This window comes from Girardinichthys multiradiatus, chromosome 12 (genome assembly GCF_021462225.1).
Source record: "Girardinichthys multiradiatus isolate DD_20200921_A chromosome 12, DD_fGirMul_XY1, whole genome shotgun sequence".
Lineage (NCBI taxonomy): Eukaryota > Metazoa > Chordata > Actinopteri > Cyprinodontiformes > Goodeidae > Girardinichthys > Girardinichthys multiradiatus.
The window spans coordinates 30,718,171-30,739,277 of NC_061805.1; the positions used below are offsets into that span (position 1 = coordinate 30,718,171).

General features: G+C 40.5%; 1 protein-coding gene across 7 annotated transcripts in view; it reads right to left on the reverse strand.

Annotated features, from left to right (window-relative positions):
• The window catches only part of pcsk5b (proprotein convertase subtilisin/kexin type 5b), a 117,894-nt gene that overhangs the window by 77,672 nt on the left and 19,115 nt on the right, over window positions 1–21,107 (reverse strand). For all 7 annotated transcript variants that reach the window (XM_047380889.1, XM_047380890.1, XM_047380891.1 and 4 more), the window contains exons 3-7: window positions 12,821–12,973; window positions 9,473–9,616; window positions 7,943–8,019; window positions 3,803–3,891; window positions 2,764–2,936 (exon numbers count right to left, since the gene is read on the reverse strand). In XM_047380889.1, coding sequence (XP_047236845.1) covers window positions 2,764–2,936; window positions 3,803–3,891; window positions 7,943–8,019; window positions 9,473–9,616; window positions 12,821–12,973 — 636 coding nt within the window. The remainder of the gene's footprint in view (window positions 1–2,763; window positions 2,937–3,802; window positions 3,892–7,942; window positions 8,020–9,472; window positions 9,617–12,820; window positions 12,974–21,107) is intronic.

Sequence of the window (21,107 nt, forward strand, 5' to 3'; positions counted from 1 at the left end):
GAACTATAAGGGCTATCGATTTGATTCATGCACCGTATTAATCAGCAGGCCTTTCTGAACAATCAAGTCAGCCCTGATTGTTCTCTCTGCATTCCTGATTATTCGTTGCAGTCTGGACCTGTCCTGTTTTGTGGATGAGCCAAACCACACTGAGATGGATGAAGACAGGACAGACTGAATGATGGCAGTGTAGAAAATGACCCAGCAGCTCCTGTGGAAGGTTGAACTTCTTGAGTTGCCTCAGGAAGTACAGTCTCTGATGGGCCTTCTTTCAAACAGTGTCTATGTGTGAAGACCATCTCAGGTCCTCAGAGATGGTGGTTCCTAAGAACCTGAAGAGGTCCACGGCCGATACAGTGTTGTTGAGGATGGTGAGGGGGGTGTATGGGGTTGGTGTTCTCCGAAAGTCCACCACCCTTTCCACAGTCTTGAGTGGATTGAGTTCAAGGTAGTTCTGACAACACCAGTGTACCAGCCGATCCACCTGCTGTCTGTATGCAGACTCATCACCGTCCTGGATCAGACCAATGACAGTGGTGTCGTCTGCAAACTTAAGGAGTTTAACGGAGGTGTCCAATGAGGTGCAGTCATTTGTGTACAGAGAGAAGAGGAGTGGGGATAGAACACACCCCTGGGGGGCACCAGTACTTATTGATCTGGATCGGGAGAAGATGCTCCCCAGTCTCACCTGCTGCTGTCGGTCTGTCAGGAAGCTGTTGATCCACTGACAGGTGGAGGCTGGGACGTTGAGCTGGGTGAGCTTCTGGTGGAGGATGTCTGGTATGATGGTGTTGAAGGCCGAGCTGAAGTCTACAAACAGGATCCTGGCGTACGTCCCTGGGTGGTCGAGGTGTTGTAGGATGAAGTGTAGACCTAAGTTAACAGCATCATCTGCCGACCTGTTTGCTCGGTAAGCAAATTGCAGGGGGTCCAGCAGGGGGCCTGTGATGTCTTTCAGGTGCTTCAACACCAGCCGCTCAAAGGATTTCATGACCACAGACGTCAGGGCTACAGGCCTGTAGTCATTTAATCCTACGATGGTGGGTTTCTTGGGAACTGGGATGATGGTGGATCGTTTGAGGCAGGAGGGGACCTCACATTTCTCCAGTGATTTGTTGAAGATCCTTGTGAAGATCGGAGCGAGTTGATTTGCACAGACTTTCAGGCATGATGGGGAGACGTTATCAGGTCCTCCTGCTTTCCTTGTTTTCATGCGCTGAAAGAGCCTGTTTACATCTTCCTCGGAGATCTTTAGTGCAGGCAGAGGATCTGAAGGTAGGGGGTTGGTAGCTTTGTGGGAAGAACTTGTTCCTGAATGGGATGTGGAGGTATATATGTAGGTATATAATATATGTAGGTACTCAGAACTTACTACAAAAATTAAGCAAATAGAACAGTCCGAATATTGTTTTTTTTTTTACAGGTTGAGGCTTAATCTAATATTAATTTAATAATATTATCTTAACCTCAAACCTAACAGACACAATCAGGTTGTCGTAGTGCATAGGATGACCAACTGCAAGGTCGGTCAGGAGTCAGTGAAAAAGAGATCCGACAAACTGACTGACACTGAAATTCACACCGATTGTTTATACACACTAAACAGACGGACTCACAGAAACTAATACGTGGTAATAAAAGGTAGAATGGAGTTTTTCAAGAGAAGGCTTCTGTCAGACAGTGATAAGTGCATGAAGCCCCTCTGGGCATCAGAGGAGGATCAGTCAGGAGCAAACGCTGGCAGATGAGAGTGATGGAGAGTATTTTTATAAGCAGTTAACAAAAGAAAAGGGATAATACACAAAAGGACGGGGAAGAGTGAAGTAGAGGAGACAGAAGAATGATTAAATGCTATATTAATATGGTAGAGACAAGTTAAGATCTGCTTAACTCAAGGCAGCGCGCCTTGAGGCCTTGTTGTTGAAAAGCGCTATATAAATAAACTTGACTTGACTTAAATCAAATATAGAGCAGCACATCACAGGATGTAACTCACACCACAGGCGTCGGTCTTACCGTAAACAGTCTCTTCAGGATGTCTCTTAGGTTCGCGTCACACCAACAAGCACGCCACTTTTACTCATCTTCACTCACACAGCTGTATGGGTACATGGGGACAGATACTACTGCCCAGCTCCACAGCTGGACAGCCATCTTCCTCACCCTCGTCATCTTCAAACCCCAGGCCCTCAGCAGCTATAGGGACTCCATGCACACTCACTACCTTTACATGTCACATTTTTCTTTTTTGTCTCTCTGAAGCCTATTGCCCACAGCTATCCAGTTTTTAGCCTGGAAATACAGAGATTACATTGAGATAAACACCGTTACCTCCTCACTACTATGATATCTGCTTCATTAAGAGAAAGCTGGCTAAAGCTAACCATGAACCTGCAGGCTAATGTTTATTAAATGGAGACAAAAAATCACTTCATCCCCATTGACCTCGGTTGCAGCTTTCCACTCGAGTCAGACACTTTGCTCTGTGACTCAACAGAGCGTCACCTTGTTGGTGCGCTGAACAGATTATGAATATGTAAATTAATATATGCTAATAAAGAAGCTTTGCACTGAAATGTCAGAAGGAGGCTTTTAGCCAGAATATAGATAAAGGTATCTCTGATCAAAAGAATACTTGTAGAAATCTGCTTGAAGTGTCCGTTTATATCACGTCATTGCCAAATAAATGCTAATTTCCACTTTCAGCTGGGTAACATATCTCTACACATTTCTGCATGTAAAGGTGAATGGAAATGCGCCCACCATGCGGATGCCGTTCTCAAAGGCCTGCCTGGCCAGAGATGCCGGTCCATCCACGGTCTTCCCATCATCATCGGGTCCCCAGCTGGCGCTGTAAATGTCAATGTGCTGCGGATTGAGGTTCAGAGACTTGGCCTCCACCATGTCTGTTACGTCTCCATCCAGCATTCGGACACCTGACATACAAACAAAAACAAAACGACAACACTTAATCCTTTCCATTGAAGAGTTGTGGTAGATATGGCAGCCACTAAAATGTCTCCTCTTATAATTGTGTAATTTATCAAAAAGAAGCGGACTTATCAAGCATTTCTGTGCTGTACTGTTGCCACAGGAAAATCTATAAACACAAGCACTTTATTTCTGCAACAGTGTCTTTCAAAGCTTTACCCGATCATCTGGTAAAGCACATTAAAGATGACAAATTAGAGAAAACCGATGTAAAACTTAGTGGCTCTGCAAGGCTGTGAAGGAGACGTTTTGCAGTGGCTTTTTAACTTTTTGTCCATTTATGCTGTTCTGAGCGGGCCCTGAAATGAAACCCAGTCCATATGGAATCAACTAAACTGGAAATTTCACCAACTCTGGATGGTTTTCTAACCAAAGCGCCCTCCACAATTACTGACACCCCTAGTGAAGATGGACACAAAAGTCTTACACAGTGAGTTTTAGAAAATTAGCTCTTACCTCCCTTCAGGGTTCCAATACATTTTCCATTTGGCCAGTTAAATCAACTCTACACTAACATCTAATCTAGGTGCTAAAAATAGGGCTTGAATAAAGCACATTTTATTAATTTAACTTATTTCATTTTGGTTACATTTTAAATTATAAATAAAAACATAAATAAAAAACTGTGAAAAAAAACTTTTAAAATAAACAGAAGTTTAACTAAATCCAACTGATGAATACGCTGAAATAAAAATGGGGGGACACTTCCTACCTATAAAATATAAAACATATTAGAGAATATGGCTAACACTGAACCATCACCAACATTAAAAGAAAACAAGAGTTAACACAAACATAATGAACTACTAACCTCCTATTCTGGCATTGTAGGCAATTCCCACAATGCAATGGGAGTTGTTTGCAGCTGCAGCAACTTCACCTGCACACCGTGTACCATGTCTGAGGACAGAGCAGGAATAAACAGCTTATCATTGCATTTACTTCTGTAAATTTCTACAAACACCAGCAGGAGAATATGCACTAGATAGTAAGTAAACATGCATATTTTACAGAAAAATAAATAGATACAAATGGACAAACAGATCTTCATGAAAACTGTGAGGTGAAGAAAGTGTAATCAAAAAGGAGTTGACATGTAAAAGTGTAGAAATATGCAGGCTGAAAATACACAGAATAGCTTCTAAAAAAAAAAAAATATATATATATATATATATATATATATATATATATATATATATATATATATATATATATATATATATAAGAACTGTTTCTTCACTAAAGTACAAACCCAGCAACTATGTTTTGATGTTTTCCAAGAGCAGCACACAAGTCGTCTACTCCCACTGGCCCATCAAGCAGACAAAGATAGCTTAAACAATGTCTACAAGTAATAACTCTGACACGTGCGTGAGAGGGTAACATTCCTTGAGCAACTGCAGCGGTGACAATCGACCCAGGTCAGCGACCATGACACAAACATGGCGTGTTTGCGTCTGCTGCCTCCTCCAAAAACACCACTTTCCAGATCTACACAAACACACGCACAACTCCAGCTGAGAACATCTGTATCACAACTCGCACGTGTGCGCACACACCAAGAAATTAAGAAAAATGTCTGACTGCTGCCATGTAACACCAGCAACTAGCTGAAGAATCCATACACCGAAGAAAAACAATGGGAGCTCCAATGGGAGTCCTGAGGAGCATTTGACAGTGCTTAAAGTTTGTGGGAGGCCAATCATGTAAAGTTAACATGAATTGATTTTAGGGTGACAAATATGGCAACATCCCTAGCTTTACTTAGCAGAAGTGCACACTGCAACATCCTCACTTGCTGCTGATATTAAAGCAAATTAAAAATATCTACTTTAGTTTCCACCATTCATGATGAAAATCTGTGCTCGAAATTCGGCCAGCATTTCCGCCAGGTCTGTGCAGACATTAATGCATGTTTACCTCATTACCTCATGCTTTACTGTGAAGTATGTTTTTAATAAGAAAAAATAAACTCTTTACTGGTAAATGTAATTAATTAGTGACAGGAAGGTCCTGATTGCTAAGTCAAAGCTGAACTGAGTGAAAGTTTCCAATTGTTCCTAAAGACTCAGAGAAGTATGTAAGGTACTTTTTAAAAATGGACAAAGAAAATAGAAATACATCAAGGTTTTCATGTTCCATGGTGGGGGTTTTATTATGATGTGGGACTGCACTGCTGCCTTTGGTCCTTGAGGCTCCGAATATACAAAATTAACAAATGTATCAGGAGATTATTAGGTGCCTTTGAGCAAAATGTCAAGACTTCCTTTGAGGTAAAGTACTTATGGCTTTTGGCAAGACAAAGGAGTAAAAAATAACCACTCACATAACACCCGAACAGAATTGCTGAAAAAAGTGTAGATGTTTTAACGGGCAAACACTCGGTCCTGAACCAAATCTTGTAGAACACCTACGGAGAGAGCTGCAATCTGCCACTTTTGAACAGATTCTAGCAACTTTAGAGGCACTTTAATGCACTGGAGCCAGATGGAAACATCTAGATGACCTCTACGTTTAGGGGTCAACATTGCTACAAGGTTGTGCACCTGAATATACCCCATTCTTTACAAACGCACCAGAGCCCTGAAATATTTAATCAATGTTCCACTTACAAGCCAGATAGGAACAGAAATATGCTCCATACCCCTCATTCAGATACATGTGGCAATAGCATCAATGAGCTCCATGTGCTATTTTCAAGTTGTAAAGACAGTGATTTCCACGTCAGGCTTTCCACATCATGACTCCAGCTCGCTCCTCCGTACAACCTCCCTCACATTTCCAGCTGTGAGAGCACATCTCCAGCAGAAAATCCAGCTGTGAAATGCATGTGTGAACAGCATCTGCAAGAAAACTCTCCAGCAAATTGTCTGTGCATTCACCTGATCACCTCCGGAGGGTGATAACTGTTTCCATTGTGGTTGTAAAATTTCTGTTTCCGTAAATCAACTAAGTCTTTGTGTTTTGAATTTGTTTTTTCAATTAAATTTGCAATTTACTGACTTTTATGTCCTTTCTCATACTCAGTTGTTACACTAAGTAGGATATTTTCTAGACAACTTCAAACTCAACATTAAAGTTAAATAAATAAAGTGGCTATAGGTCATTAATTCAGCCTTTTTAGCACGGTTAAAGAGGCAAAATGCAGGCTCTCTCTACTGCACCCTTCACTCTGCTCACGTCACTGCAGTAATCCATAAAATTGTCCGTCTGGCCCTCTTTCCTTTCTTTAGTGTTTGTGTCTGTATTTTCCACTGTTGTCACATCTGTGTTGCAGTCACTCATGGATCTCTTCGCTCAACCAGAACCAAGCTTCAGCAGATACAGCCACTAGAACGTTGCATTTTCTGTTTAGTGCCTAATTATAGAAGTTCATTAGGAACCATTTTTAAGATCCTAACAGCTATTTTTCCTGTGAATTCTGTGTTGTTTCTAATACATTTCTGACAATACAGCAACATATAGTCAAGACTTTTTTATTGCTATTGTTGATAAATACATTTACAAAATGATATAAGTTTTTTTTGTAAAAAGGCAGCCACTGTCTAATAGGTCTTGGGCCAAAGTCATAACATCTCTGGAATCAAGGAGATCCATCTAGAAGCCCTATAAAAATATTTTTTGTGTCCTTTGGACCGTTAAGCCAACAGATGTTTGTTCCTAATTTTATACAGCACAGAAAAACCCACAGGTCCGTCTCTGTGGAACTGCTCAGAGCTGTCCTGGTTTTAAATCGTAACAAAAGCAGCAAAACAGTAATTCAGCCATGACTTTGCAATATCCAACTGGTCAGTTAACTTTGTAATTAAAACCACCTGATTAACAAAAAATAATACACTTTAGAAATTTCATTAGAAAAATGTAGACAATTAGCCAAAACTAAGTTGGAGTAAACAAACTGATAACAGGACAGCTGATGGTGTTATAGTGAGCTGTATGTAAGAGCAATCTGTTTGGTTATTTCTCTGCAGTAACAATGATCCCTTGCAATAAATCTCCTACCACTGAAAAGCCTGTTTATTACCCCTTAAATGGTGATTTTATGTTGTTGGTAAGACTCATAAAACAAGTAGTTTTCGTGCTTGTTTGGCATTTAACACCCAGTTTAAGAATCACAAATACAGTTTAACCTAAATGTAAAGCTATCTAGAGTCAAAATGGGTACCACTAAAAATGGCCCTTTTGGATTTTTCAATTCATGTTTAATCAGTAAGCCAAAACTTTCCTAGACCTGGAAGATTACAGAAGCAAATTATTTACTTTTCCAGACTTTTTAAGGCAGCATAAGAAGCCTGTAATGATGACCAGATTGAACATGCCAGTCACCTCACATCAAAAAGAAAGACGTTTTTACTAAAAATGGCTGAACAAAAACAAATTAAAGACTGCCCCACTCTGTGATACTAATATCATAAAAGATCAACACCCAGAACGCACATGACATTAAAATAAAATAAGAGTTCAACTCGGAGCTCATTAAGCTGCATCTGTGGCCCTCATGTCTGTCTCTTTAAGAAAGTGCATCACCAGCAGGCATTAAGCCACGGCCACGACACTTGCTGCAGCCAAACACACAATCAAAGAAAAACAAAGGGTGGAGGGGGGGAAATCACTTGCTGAACCAAAGCCAAGTTGGCACAAGATAAGTGAGTTTGTTTTTCTCCCCCCTTCTTACGCAGACACTCACACATCCACATTCTTCCAAAGAGAAAAAAAATCACAAGCTACCCACAAATGTCACAATCAAATTTTTTATGTAACTCAGCAGAACCACAACAAATTCGTGCCTGAATTGATGGGTCAGAAGGACACAACTGCTTGTTGAAAAAAAAAAAAAAAAAAAACACTGCATGGAGAAGATGCAGAGGAGCAAGTATAACATAAAACCCCAAACTGGAGTCACGAACTTCTATCCATGAGTCATAATTATTATGAAAATATTTTTTCTCACTTGTTCTCATTGGTTGCATCATATCGCGGCATGGGATCCAGATCATTGCTGTTGACATCATAGCTTGCTTGAGGATCCTGGAGAAGACACCAAGAAGAAATCAAGTATATGAAACTTCAAATTACCATGTGATAAAATCAGACGAGAGAACATGATGATAAGTCCAACACATAGATGTCAACCCAATGAACAGAGCGCTTCTCTAACCCCATCAAATAGTTCACATTTGAGACATAACAGTTGTGTAAATTGAATGCAATCATACTTAATCCAATGTGTCAAGCATTTCAGCCTTGAGCATAAACAACTCCTGGCAAGAGGGGTAGCTAATAAGTGCAGCGTGGGCCCAGCCGAACAGAAGGAACGTTCTGATTGATAGCCTTACCTGCCACCTAAGGACAAGATGTTTACCTAAATATTTAGCCTTGCCCTTCGAGGCAGACACACTTCAGCAGTCTCACAAAAGGTATGTACCTACAGATGTACAATAACATGAACAGCACCTTGCTTAAGTACAAATAGCTCAACGTTTTCACATTTCGCCATGTGTGCAAATTTCACTGTATGTTAACAAAAAGAACTGCATACCTGTAAAGAGGAGGGAAAATGCTCCCTGGTTTTCTAAATGTTCTATGAATGAAAATCCGAGAGGTCTCGCATTCATTTGTGTTCAGGATCTCCTCTGACTTAAACTGGACATATCATGCAAATTCCACTTTTTTAGCCCTTAAATATATTTTGTTGTGTTCTTAGAATATGTAGGAATGCAGAAAAGTTGAATTTAGTCTCTCCAGGTGCTGCGTAGATATCTTTATATTTTGTTTGGGTCATATTTTTCAGTCCGTTCAGATTTCTCTTTTCCCTATTACGTTTTTTGGACTTCCAATTAACTAGTTTAACACATCCGCCATTTTTTTTTGGAGCGCTCTTTGACCTGGGGGGGGCGGGGTGGAAGTGCCTCAAAAGCATTTAAAGAGACCAGAGGGGACCAAAACGAGTAGCTCTCCGACGCACCTATGAACAGGGGGGAAAGAGGGGCCTGTGGATTGCAGTTCCACTTTATATAGACCACAACTGAATGATTTAAGTGTGAAAAAAAGGATTTAAAAGCATGATATGTCCCCTTTAATATTTTTTTTTCAACTACCTTTCGCTGCATTTACAGCAGCAGGTCTGTTGAGGTATATCTCTACCAGCTTTGCACATCCAGAAACTGACATTTCTGCCCATTTTATCTTTGGAAAAAAAGCTAAAGTTTAGTCATCTGGTTTAACCCAGCTTTAGAATACATTTTCCTAAACTATGACTTGGATTACAAAAAAAAAACGAGGTTCTTTCCGTAAGCTTGACCTTTTAGGACACTAAATAAAGCTGAAGCCCAGACACTACAGTATAATCTGTATATCTACCCAAACCTCACATGTAAGCAACGTTACTCACAAAGATGAACACATTCAAGTCACAGACGACAGCAAACATAAACACACTGCCGCTCCTAGCCGCCCCACACCCGCATACATACACACTCACGTAGTTCTGAAAAAGGTCCGGGTGGTTCCTCTCAATCCCGTCGTCTAGTATGGTGACCACCACGTCTTTACCCGTGTAGCCTCTCTTCCACGCCCCCATGATGTTCATATCTGACTGGCAGTTGTGGACGTCGTCGTTGCAGTGCTGCAGGGACAAAAGCAGATGGCGAAGACAGAGGGGGTCAGGAGAAAAAAGAAGAAGAAATTTAAAAAAAGGTATGAGGTGGAAAAGTTTGAGAGCACTCAAACATGACATCCTCCAAATGTACAGCAAGCTTGAGAGTGGTCATTGCACAATCTGACATAAACAAGTTGAAACACGTTTATGTCAGGTCTGTTTGGAGGGTTTTTCAACTGTCTAATAACAACCTGGTCAAATCATATCATCAATTAGAGTCGTGAAAAAAACTACACCAAGCTCATTTGAGGAAAAACTAACACATGAGAAATTTAAGGCTAAATTAGAATGATTAGATAATGAAAATCTGCCATGACTTTGCATTACAAACATGTAAGGTGTAACAAAAAGTCTGTAAATCCTGTAAAAACGCCAGAAAGTATAAACCAAAACTCTAAGAAAGCTTCATTCAGTTCAGTCTAAATGAATTTATACTTTTTTTTCAGTTGAGTCATCAAATATTTGAACTTGATATTGCCAGACATAAAGCTGATTTTGTATTTCAAAAAAAGATAACCATCAGTTGTTCAGCATGAATTGTAATTTCCAACCAGAAATACAACACTCATACAGTAGCTGCCCCTATGTGCCACTGATTTTACAGAGCGTCCCTCAAAACACAGCAATGCAGCAACGACAGAGTACGTAAGAGGCAGGTGAATTTCATTTGTAATAAACTCACCTATTATTTGCACACTGTCAGCTGTGGGACTGTGTAGCCTAACGAATAAAGACAATGCACTGGTAACTGAGCAGCTCCCAGCTCCCCCTGATGATTTTGGTGTCATTAATTATTTTCAATCTCATCGATCTCTAAAACTAATCTAAATTTAGACGTCTTACCGACACGATACAGTGTGATTTTGGCATATCTTTCACTTTTAAACTGAATTCGAGCGGCATAGTGTCACATTGCGATGCTAATGTGCACTGCATTCATTCATTTGGTAGGCATGTTTCCGCTACTTTATTCATTACGACTGCTTGAAGTTACTGCAAGCTGTTCTCTGCAGACGCTACCAGAGGTCGGATAAAAGCCCGTTTCATCGAACACTTCGAGGTGGGATAAAGGGATGTTTTTGCTTTCTGTTACAACCCAGCTCACCAATAAGCAGTCCCAGGCCAGCGTCAGCTGACTTGTATAGAGGTAAGCCAGCTTTGTGGATTGAGGGAGTGATCAAGTAATGATGTATGGTTTGTGCAACCAGCCAACAGCAGGACGATTGGTACCTGGAGCTCGGTCGTTATTCCTGTTCCTCCTCGCTCACATTTGTGCGGGATATCACCGTTGCCACTTGTGATTTATTCAGAGCCAAAGGGAGCGCAGAGGCGATTTATCTTTTTGAGTTTATGGCGGACATGTTTTGTGAGAGGGGCTACAGACTAGAGCACAACAACATCTTGAAACCTGCGGTTATATTTGTGCCTTTTTCCTTCCAAAATATTTTTTTATATTTCCAGCAATGTAACACTTGGATGGGACAGAGCAGCGGCAGCTTTAAAGGATTTGTAGGCTAGAGGCAAATGAAGCAGCAGACAGGCAGGTGGCGCCTGCATGGGGTGTAGGTTAGGTGGACAGGATCATAAGAGTGGTGTGTGTACAAGCTGCTGTGCCTGTATTTTGGCTTTTATTCACCACTGGTACAATTAAAATTATTTTGCCAAGAAAAGTCAAAGCTTCCACGTCCGGCTGAAATTATTATTAGACCGATATGTTTTTGTTAGATGAGGCTCAACCCTGAGCCCCCACAACTGGGGCTCAATGGGAGGGAAAAGGCATCAAAAACAGTACACTAGAAATACACACAAATAAATAATTAAATGCTATTGCTTCACTTTGCCCGGAAGATAATTAGAGTTAACGCAAACCGTAATCATAAATATTTTTAAAATTTACCGCAACTGAATTACAAAATTTCTTCAGCAGTTTAAATGTATTACAGTTACATTTATTTGGTAATTAAATTACCGTTACATGTAACTTTACTATTGATCAACCCTGTTTGCAAGAATAATATTTTATCCATTGGGACATTTACAGCCAAATAAAGCGTGGGAATTTTTTTAAATACATTTTAAACATGTATAAAATGGATATTGCAATAAAGGTTTATGTCCGAATGCTTTATTCCTATGTAGAACACTGCATGGCAACGTTTTCTCAGCCAATTATTTCGACAAATGGAGTCTGGAAGTGATATGCATGCGTTTTATCTGCAAAAAAAGTCATGCTTATTATGCTCCTAATTGTACAAATAAGCTCAAGCGTAATTTCTCCAACTCTCTGGAGACAATTACAAAAAATATATTAATAAAAATGTTGAAAGCAGTTTTCTCTGTTTAGATTGCAGCCAGATTTCAAGTACTAATTACCTACTCCCTAGACAATTGAAAATTATATTATGCCGTATGACAAAACATTAGCGCCAGGGTTTTATTAGAGCCATCTCACACATTGTGACACTTGTAATAAAGTTACATGATAGGCTGTAGCTACACAGGCTGACAGCACCTTGCCTAAGATGGTAATTCTTTATCTCTGAATAAAACTGTTAGTCTTACGCATTAAACCTGTCCAAATGTATGTGTTTCTAGGTAAAAGTCACACTTGGGTGTCAACGATGTCTTTACCCTTTAGCCACTAATGAAAATAACAAATTTCTGCTCTTGCGTTAGGTCCAAAAAACCAATTTTCATTGGTTCAACTGTATGGCAGGGTTTTTTCCTGGAAATTAGTGGAAGCATATTTTCCTTAATCCCAATGTAAACAAAGAAAGTTCACAGAATTTTCATCCCTCGGGTGAAAACCCCAGAAAACTGTGGTCAAAGTATCAGGATTTATCTAAGTCGAGTTAACAATTGACAGAGCCGAGGACACTCAACCGCCCACATACACAAAATGTATACTTAAAAGAGCAATGATATGAAGGTGCATGTAAACAGATAAGCTCTCAAATGAAACTGCTATGAACCAGGCCTCAAGTTGTCCTTAAGTAAAGAAGGATGACTTTCCCTAAAAACAACCACAACTGTTTTATTTCAGGGAAAACACTCATGAATCCCACTGACACAGCAGTAGTCAGGGTCACACCGCGCCACGGTCAGACCTTTGACCCACAATCTGGGGAAAAGTGGGCAGAACACAGTCCTCTGAGTATACAGAGTACTCACAATGTACCACATACTGCTCCACTTGGCGTCGTTGTAGAAAATGTTGTTTTGGGCCACGTTGCTGTGGGCGGGGCTTGTCTGGGAAAGGGGAGGGACAGGTTTGTAATCCCTCTTGATCCTCCTCTTCACCACCTGCTGTTCTATCCACTCCACCTGAAACGAGCACACACACACACACACACACACACACACACACACACACACACACACACAGGTATGAGTTGGCAGAAACTGAGATTACTACTAATTACACACACACAGCAAGAAAATTAGCTCTGAGCTAACCCAATGAGCAAACAAGATAAAGTTCAATATCGGCACCTCATGTCTTAATTTATCACATATACCAAATAAAACATTCAAACGTGACGTAAAAGAAAAGATAATTGGTTACCTGTGAGCCAAGAGACTAAAATATATTTCATGCTGTTGAAACTATAATTTTCACAGAGAATATGTAGTACGAGCTCAGTCAGTATGAACTTTATGAATCGACAGTAAATCAATTTAACAAGGTTTTATGCTTTTTTCCCTCACTGTCCGACATCAAATCAGAATAAAATTTTCCTGTTTGAGGTCATGCCGGTTTCACTCAAACACGCCAATTTGTAGCTGATCTGGAGGTATGTTTAGGATCAATGTCTATTTGGAGGGTCAGTTTGCAGCCAAGCTTCAACTTCCTGGCTGCTGACTTGAGAGGCTGTTAATGTATTTCCAGGTGATGATCTTTTCTCATCAGGCCATCCATTTATTGACGTGCACCAGTCTCTCCTGCAGCAAAACACTCACACAGCCTGATGCTGCCAGCCCTGTCGGCTTGGTGTTCAAGCTTCCTAGTTTTTCCTCCAAATGTAATGATACCGCAGGACATATCTCCAGAAATAGGTCTTTGTCTCAGAGTGCAATTACTAATTGTGATCTGACTGTTTCTGTTGGAATAATTGTTTTCTTTGTAACTGAATGGTCTTTCAGCCCATGTCCGTGTAGGACTTGTTTTACAGAGGATAATGTAAAACAAGTCCTTTAAATGGTTTCAGCAAGCATCCTCACAAGATGTTTTGCTTAGGTTCTGGGATTGATTTCTCCACAAAGCAAATAATCTCCGGGACAAAGAACCTCCTCTTTCTGAACAATATGATTTGAGAATGTTCCTATGGATTTTTTGTTTTGGAAATTGTACCCAAGAAAGAAAAAGAGTTATGGAGGTTCACCATTCTCTTCCTGATATTTTGGCTGATTGCTTTAAAATTTCCCATGATGCCACACAAAAAACAGTTACATACATCCAAAGATTGTCCTCAATTTTACTGAAACACTGTCAATTACTCAGAAGCTTACAAAGCCATTATGTCAACATCTAGACTCTCCCAAATAGTTTAAAGGCATAAAAGGTTAAATGTGCTGTAAGATAACTTCTCGAAAAAAAAAAGTGTCACTTTTATACAGTGGATTTAAACATCTGGTTTTAATGTACAAATGAATAGTGGTAATTATAAGAAGACACAAAGAGGAGGTGAAGCTCAAAGTTTTTTTTTTATGGGAAAAGCACCACAACAACCTCAACTTACCACAAATAAATTCAAGGTTATTTCTTCATAAATTACGCACCATATGCCTTCTGGCTAAAATGTTTTGCTGTGTTCATGTCGAAGACTCTCAAGTAACAACAGCCTCTCAGATGTTGTGGGCTTGCTTCAAATCACAGGCCCATCCTTAGAAAGAATCTCACCCTGGTTTCAGACGGCATTTTCTGATTTCAAAACACAGGATTTCGCTGGATCTGAGCCGGACAGCTGGACCCACTTGCTTAGCCCTGATGAAATCCGCTTCTTCGTGTTTAGTCTAGCAGACTTCATACGTCTAAAAGTCTCCTTCGAGAGTTTACACCCACAGATGATAGCAAAGAAACCGAAATAAGACCAGACATAACATGCATGGAAGAAAAAGGCAAATAGTATAGAATTTCATTTTGCACCTAAACATGTGCAACAAAGAAGACAAATTAAATTGCTTTGTAGAAGTCTTAACCCTGTCTTTTTTTTATTTAGGTTTTTATCTTTGAAGACAGAACATTTATTTTGTTTTTAAGGCCATCTTTAGCTGCAGCTTTCCAGACTCTCTGAAGGTCTTCCCACTACTGTATCTAGGTGTTGCACCTACTACGGACCTAAAATCCTTTCAAAGAAAGCAGCTAACTCAAGGAACAAATCAGTGTCGGGCTTACAAATGACAGAAAAATGAACAGAGAGCTAATTTTAACATCCAAATTCAGCTACTGTGTTACTAGTGGTTAAAACACAGACAGCATTTGTTGAGATTTATTAAGATCCATCTACAGAAAATGCACAAAAAAAAAAACACCTAATGGTCATTTGAACTAATGGTGATTTTCAAAGAGCTATTAGCTGAAAATTAAATGGTGACATGATGTGCAATCATTTGCAAAGAACATGAAGAAACTGGACAACTGCAATTTTTGCAGTTGTCAGGAAAAAATACTTATAAAAACACCCAGTAATTCTCTATACACTTTCTTTAGCAAATCCGTTTTTTCTAAATAACCTCACTGTAGAAGCTAATGAAAAAACAGGATCAGATTAGCTCTTTGCCTTAGACTCGTAAACATAGATGCCTGTACAATAAAACCAGCCAGCTTTAAACCTGTTTCTTTGTCGAGAAAGACCAATCGTGCTTTAACCGCCTGATACAGATATCTGACGCCTGAATTGTCAATTCTGATTTTCTTTCTGAAGATTAGAACGCACCACAAATTTCTAAACGTTTGTTTTAATTCAGCAACTAAATATAACAAACGTCAAACGTAAAATGATGGGTTTACAAGTTTTCCCATTTGTGCACAAAAGCATGGCTCCTTTATTATATCTAAACTCAAAACGCATGACAGAACATGCCTTTAAAGACGAGAGAGAAAGAGAGAGAGAGAGGGTTTTCTTACTTGATGCATTTAATGAATAGGATACATGTCAGATTTTCCTATATTCAACTATCTGATCCCAGATCAGAGCCAACTATCTGATCCCAGATCAGAGCCAATCAACTGAAATCTGTCCAATTTCAGTTACTGGAAAATTGATTAATGCGTTGCTGCTTCTTCACAAAATTGTAAGTTTTTGTAGTCAACACTAGTTCATTCATTGGGCTTTTGTGATTTTCTTTCTGACTATTTATAGGTCAGCGTTTAGAAGCTTAACCAAAGAACCAAGGGAGTCTTCTAAAATACAGAAAATAACAGCCAGTGTGTAAAATTAATAAGAAAAATCCAGCTATTATGAAACAAAATATATAGACAGTAACACACAAGACACCTGCGCAAGGAGGGATTTTGTCATGTTACAACCACAAACAGACAGAGCAACATATACAGTAAGTAGCACAAAACTGAAGAGAAAGGAAAATTAGACATAATTTAATACATTTAAAAGAAATACAAAATCTAGAAAGTGTGGTGTATATTTTAATTAAGCCCCTAAGTTCTGATAACACTATTTAAATATCTTCAGAAATCTACTAATTAGTATATAGAGCCCTTATAAGGATAACTCAATCTCAGTAGAAATCCAGCTGCTCTGTGAAGTCCTCAGAGGTTTGTTAGAGAACATAACTTAAACAGCATCACAGAGACCAAGGAGCACAATGTCAAACAATGTCCCAGCTTTGAACATATTACGAAAACACTTTTGGATCCATCATGCGAAAATAGAAAGAATGAAACAACTGCAAACCTACCAAGACATGCCTGTCTATCTAAACTAACGAGCCGTGCAAGGACAGCACTGATCAGAGAATCAGCTAATAGTCCCATGGTACCTCTGGAGGAGTTACAGATTCACATCGATCTGAAGACAGGACATGAGTGATGCGCCTCACAAATCTGGCCTTTATGGAAAAGTATCAGGAAGCCATAACTGAAAAAAAGACATCCTGTTTGCAGTTTGCCGAAAACCAAGTAGGGGGCAGAGCAAACATGCAGAAGAAAGTCCTCTGGTCAGATAGGACCATAGTAAAACTTTTAGGCCTGTATGCAAAATGTAATGTGTAGCAGAAACCCAACAAAGGATGTCACCCTGAACACACCATCCCAACCGTGAATGATGGTTGTGGCAGCATCATGCTGCGGGGATGCTTTTCTACAGCAGGGACAGGGAAGCTGTTCAGAGGTAATGGGAAGATGGAAGGAGCTAAAAACAGGGACAATCCTGGAAAAAGACCTGTTAAAGGCCCCAGAAGACTTGAGACTATGGCAAAGGTTATCATTCCAGCAAGAACTAACCCTAAACATACAGCCAGCACTTCAATGGAATGATTACCAGAGATGGGTTTTACCGGTCGGTCATCAAAGGAAACAAACCTGATTCAAATCATTTAACTGCCTCCCTTGCCTGCCATAGTGTTTAAAAAGACTGCAATTTATTAACATCACTTCCATTTTCAGAATCAGAATCAGCTTTATTGCCAAGTTCGTACATCCAAACAAGGAATTTGACTCCGGTACACTTTGCTCTTTTGTTGTGTTTTTGCATTACAGAATATACAAATTTACAATGTACAATATACACATATCTAATAAAAAAGGTGCATTTGCAACATCTGTATGCTGTTGTTTTATACTCTATTGAATGTTCAACAGAGAAACAGCCTGGGGGAAAAAACTGTCTCTGTGGCGGCTGGTTTTAGTAAACAGTGCTCTGTAGCAGCGGCCTGAAGGTAAAACTCTAAACAGTTTATGTGCAGGGTGTGTGGGGTCTGCAGAGATTTTAGCAGCTCTTTTTCTGACCCTTGACCTGTATAAGTCCTGGATGGAGGGAAGGTCAGCTCTGATTATTCTCTCTGCAGTCCTGATTATTTGTTGCAGTCTGGACGTGTCCTGTTTTGTGGATGAGCCAAACCACACTGAGATGGATGAAGACAGAACAGATTGAATGATGGCAGTGTAGAAGATGACCAGCAGCTCCTGTGGAAGGTTGAACTTCTTGAGTTGGCTCAGGAAGAACAGTTTCTGCTGGGCCTTCTTTCGAACAGTGTCTATGTGTGAAGACCATCTCAGGTCCTCAGAGATGGTGGTTCCTAAGAACCTGAAGTGGTCCACGGCCGATACAGTGTTGTTGAGGATGGTGAGGGGGGTGTATGGGGGTGGTGTTCTCCGAAAGTCCACCACCATTTCCACAGTCTTGAGTGGGTTCAGTTCAAGGTAGTTCTGACCGCACCATTGTACCAGCCGATCCACCTGCTGTCTGTATGCAGACTCATCACCGTCCTGGATCAGTCCAATGACAGTGGTGTCATCTGCAAACTTCAGGAGTTTCACGGACGAGTCCGATGAGGTGCAGCCATTTGTGTACAGAGAGAAGAGGAGTGGGGATAGAACACACCCTGGGGGGCACCAGTACTTATTGATCTGGATCGGGAGAAGATGCTCCCCAGTCTCACCTGCTGCTGGCGGTCTGTCAGGAAGCTGTGGATCCATTGACAGGTGGAGGCTGGGACGTTGAGCTGTGTGAGCTTCTGGTGGAGGATGTCTGGTATGATGGTGTTGAAGGCCGAGCTGAAGTCTATAAACAGGATCATGGCGTACATCCCTGGGTGGTCGAGGTGTTGTAGGATGAAGTGTAGACCTAAGTTAACAGCATCATCTGCCGACCTGTTTGCTCAGTAAGCAAATTGCAGGGGGTCCAGCAGGGGGCCTGTAATGTCTTTCAGGTGCTTCAACACCAGCCGCTCAAAGGACTTCATGACCACAGACATCAGGGCTACAGGGCCTGTAGTCATTTAATCCTACAATGGTGGGTTTCTTGGAAACTGGGATGATGGTGGATCGTTTGAGGCAGGAGGGGACCTCACATTTCTCCAGTGATTTGTTGAAGATCCTTGTGAAGATCGGAGCGAGTTGATTTGCACAGACTTTCAGGCATGATGGGGAGACGTTATCACATCCTCCAGCTTTCTTTGTTTTCATGCGCGGAAACAGCCTATTTACATCTTCCTCGGAGATCTTTAGTGCAGGCAGAGGATCTGATGGTGGGGGGTTGGTTGCTTTATGGGAGGAATTTGTTCCTGAATGGGATGTAGAGGGGATGATTTGAGGTGTGAATGGCTTCTTGTCATGTCTGCAGTAGAAGCCATTCAGACGGTTGGCCAGGAGACGACTCTGTTCAGGATGGGTGGAGGGGCTCTTGTAGGCAGTCAGGTTTCTCAGACCAGTCCATACAGCTTAAGTATCACCAGTAGAAATGCTGTTCTTAAGCTTCTCACTATAGCTTCTCTTAGCTGCTTTGATCTCTTTTGTTAGTTTGTTCCTGACCTGCCTGTACCGCGCCCAATCTCCACTGCTGTGAGCTTCTTCATTATCCCTGCGCAGATTCCTGAGATGTGGAGTAAACCATGGCTTATTGTTCCCAAAGGTGCAGAAGGTCTTGGTCTGCACACATGTCCTCACAGAACCTGATGTATGATGTCACCACATCAGTTAGTTGGTTTAAGTCAGTGGCTGAAGTTTCAAAAACAGTCCAGTCCGTGCATTCAAAGCAGGCCTGTAGCATCTGCTTTGATTCCTCAGTCCACTTCTTAACAGTGTGAACCTTGGGTTTGGAAGCTCTTAGTTTCTGTCTGTAGGTTGGGATGAGGTGGATTAGATAATGATCCGAAAAACCCAGAGCAGCCCTGGTAACAGCATGATATGAGTCCTTTAAGCTGTGTAACAATGGTCCAGTGTGTTTTTGTCTCTGGTGGGACACATAAAATGCTTTTTAGCAGGGAAATAGGTAAGAAAAGCAGAACACAGGCCCTTGAGGACCAGAAATGGCCACTTTTTATGTGTTGGAATGGCCCAGTCAAAGTCCAAACCTAAATCTGATTGAAAATCTGTGACAAGCTTGTAAAACTGATGTTCACCGATGCTCCCCATTCAATCTCAGTGGGCTTGAGTTATTTTCCAAAATATTAAAAGCAAAACTGCCAGGTAGAGAAAAACCACAAAATACTTGCAGGTGTAGCTGCAGCGAAATCTGAAAACATATGCATGCTGCACTTTTAAAAGTTTAAACAGCAAAGAGAAAAAAAAAAAACATTTACTTTTCCCTCTAAATTATGTTTGGCTTTGTGTTGCTGTGTTGTTACAAACAATTTTGAGGTTGTAGCATGACAAAATAAAGATCATATTTTACAAAGCGTTTTCCACTGTACATGTGGTATTGTTACGAAGCTATTGCTTATTTATACATCTCTTGTGAGCTAGAAGTTCCTGACTGTCCAAATGATGCTCAGACAAAACACAAAGAAGGACAATCAAAAAAATCGTTTCTTTCGTCATTTAGTTCGCCAGACATTCAGAAATCGAAGATACCCAACATATTACACACTGTACCTCTGTAAGGGTAAAGCATTTCTCAGTATCAATGCAGCATCTGCAGATGAACAGTAGAAGAGAACAGATAAAGAATAGAAAAGCTGACATGATGACTTCAGAGTGATTATCTGGTCTTATGCACTGAAACAATCTGCAGGGATTTCCAGAGAGTTGGAGCGAGAGGCAACAAGACAAGATGGGAAAAGAAAAGGCGATAAAGCGCTGAAGAGAAGGGGTCCCAGAAGAGTGAATAAAAGAAGCCTGAGCTCGAAGACGAGACGAGTGAACAACAAATTGCATGAGGGACCAGAAGGCAGCAAGAAAGGATAATTGATTTTATAGTAAATAATACTGATTTCTTAACAATACTGTGTTTTTAGGGCTGTGAAGTAATATTAGTTTTCTGTTATGTTCATTAATTCAATGATTGCGTAGAGTACAACAAGATATGGAGGAAAAGAAAAAGAGGCAAAAAGAAATATAAAAGATTGCAGATTCAGAAAAGGCCTGAAGCTCTGCGTCTGCAGAGGCGTTCATTTCACTTGTGACTTCTATCAGGACCATCAGCTTTAAAGTGACTGTTTACTCAACCCATTAGCTCTAAAACAACTCTCGCACAGTGCATGAGCCTTCCTGCAATTTGAAAATCTTAGATCTATGAAGCCTTCCCAAGCTTTAATTGCACTTTCTTAAAAGTAAACTAGGTGATTATTCACGCAAGTTTCGCTGAGATCTTACATCTGAATAGAAATAAGAGGCAACAATCTTCCTGGCAATATCCTTTTTCCACTACTTTCATTAGATTTCAAAGGACCAAAGACACTGACCCTTAATCCATTTTCAAACACCACATCTGATATTTATGTATAAAACTTCAGTGCATTTACACCATTAAGAGTTCACTAGCGACAGCAACAGAGCTCT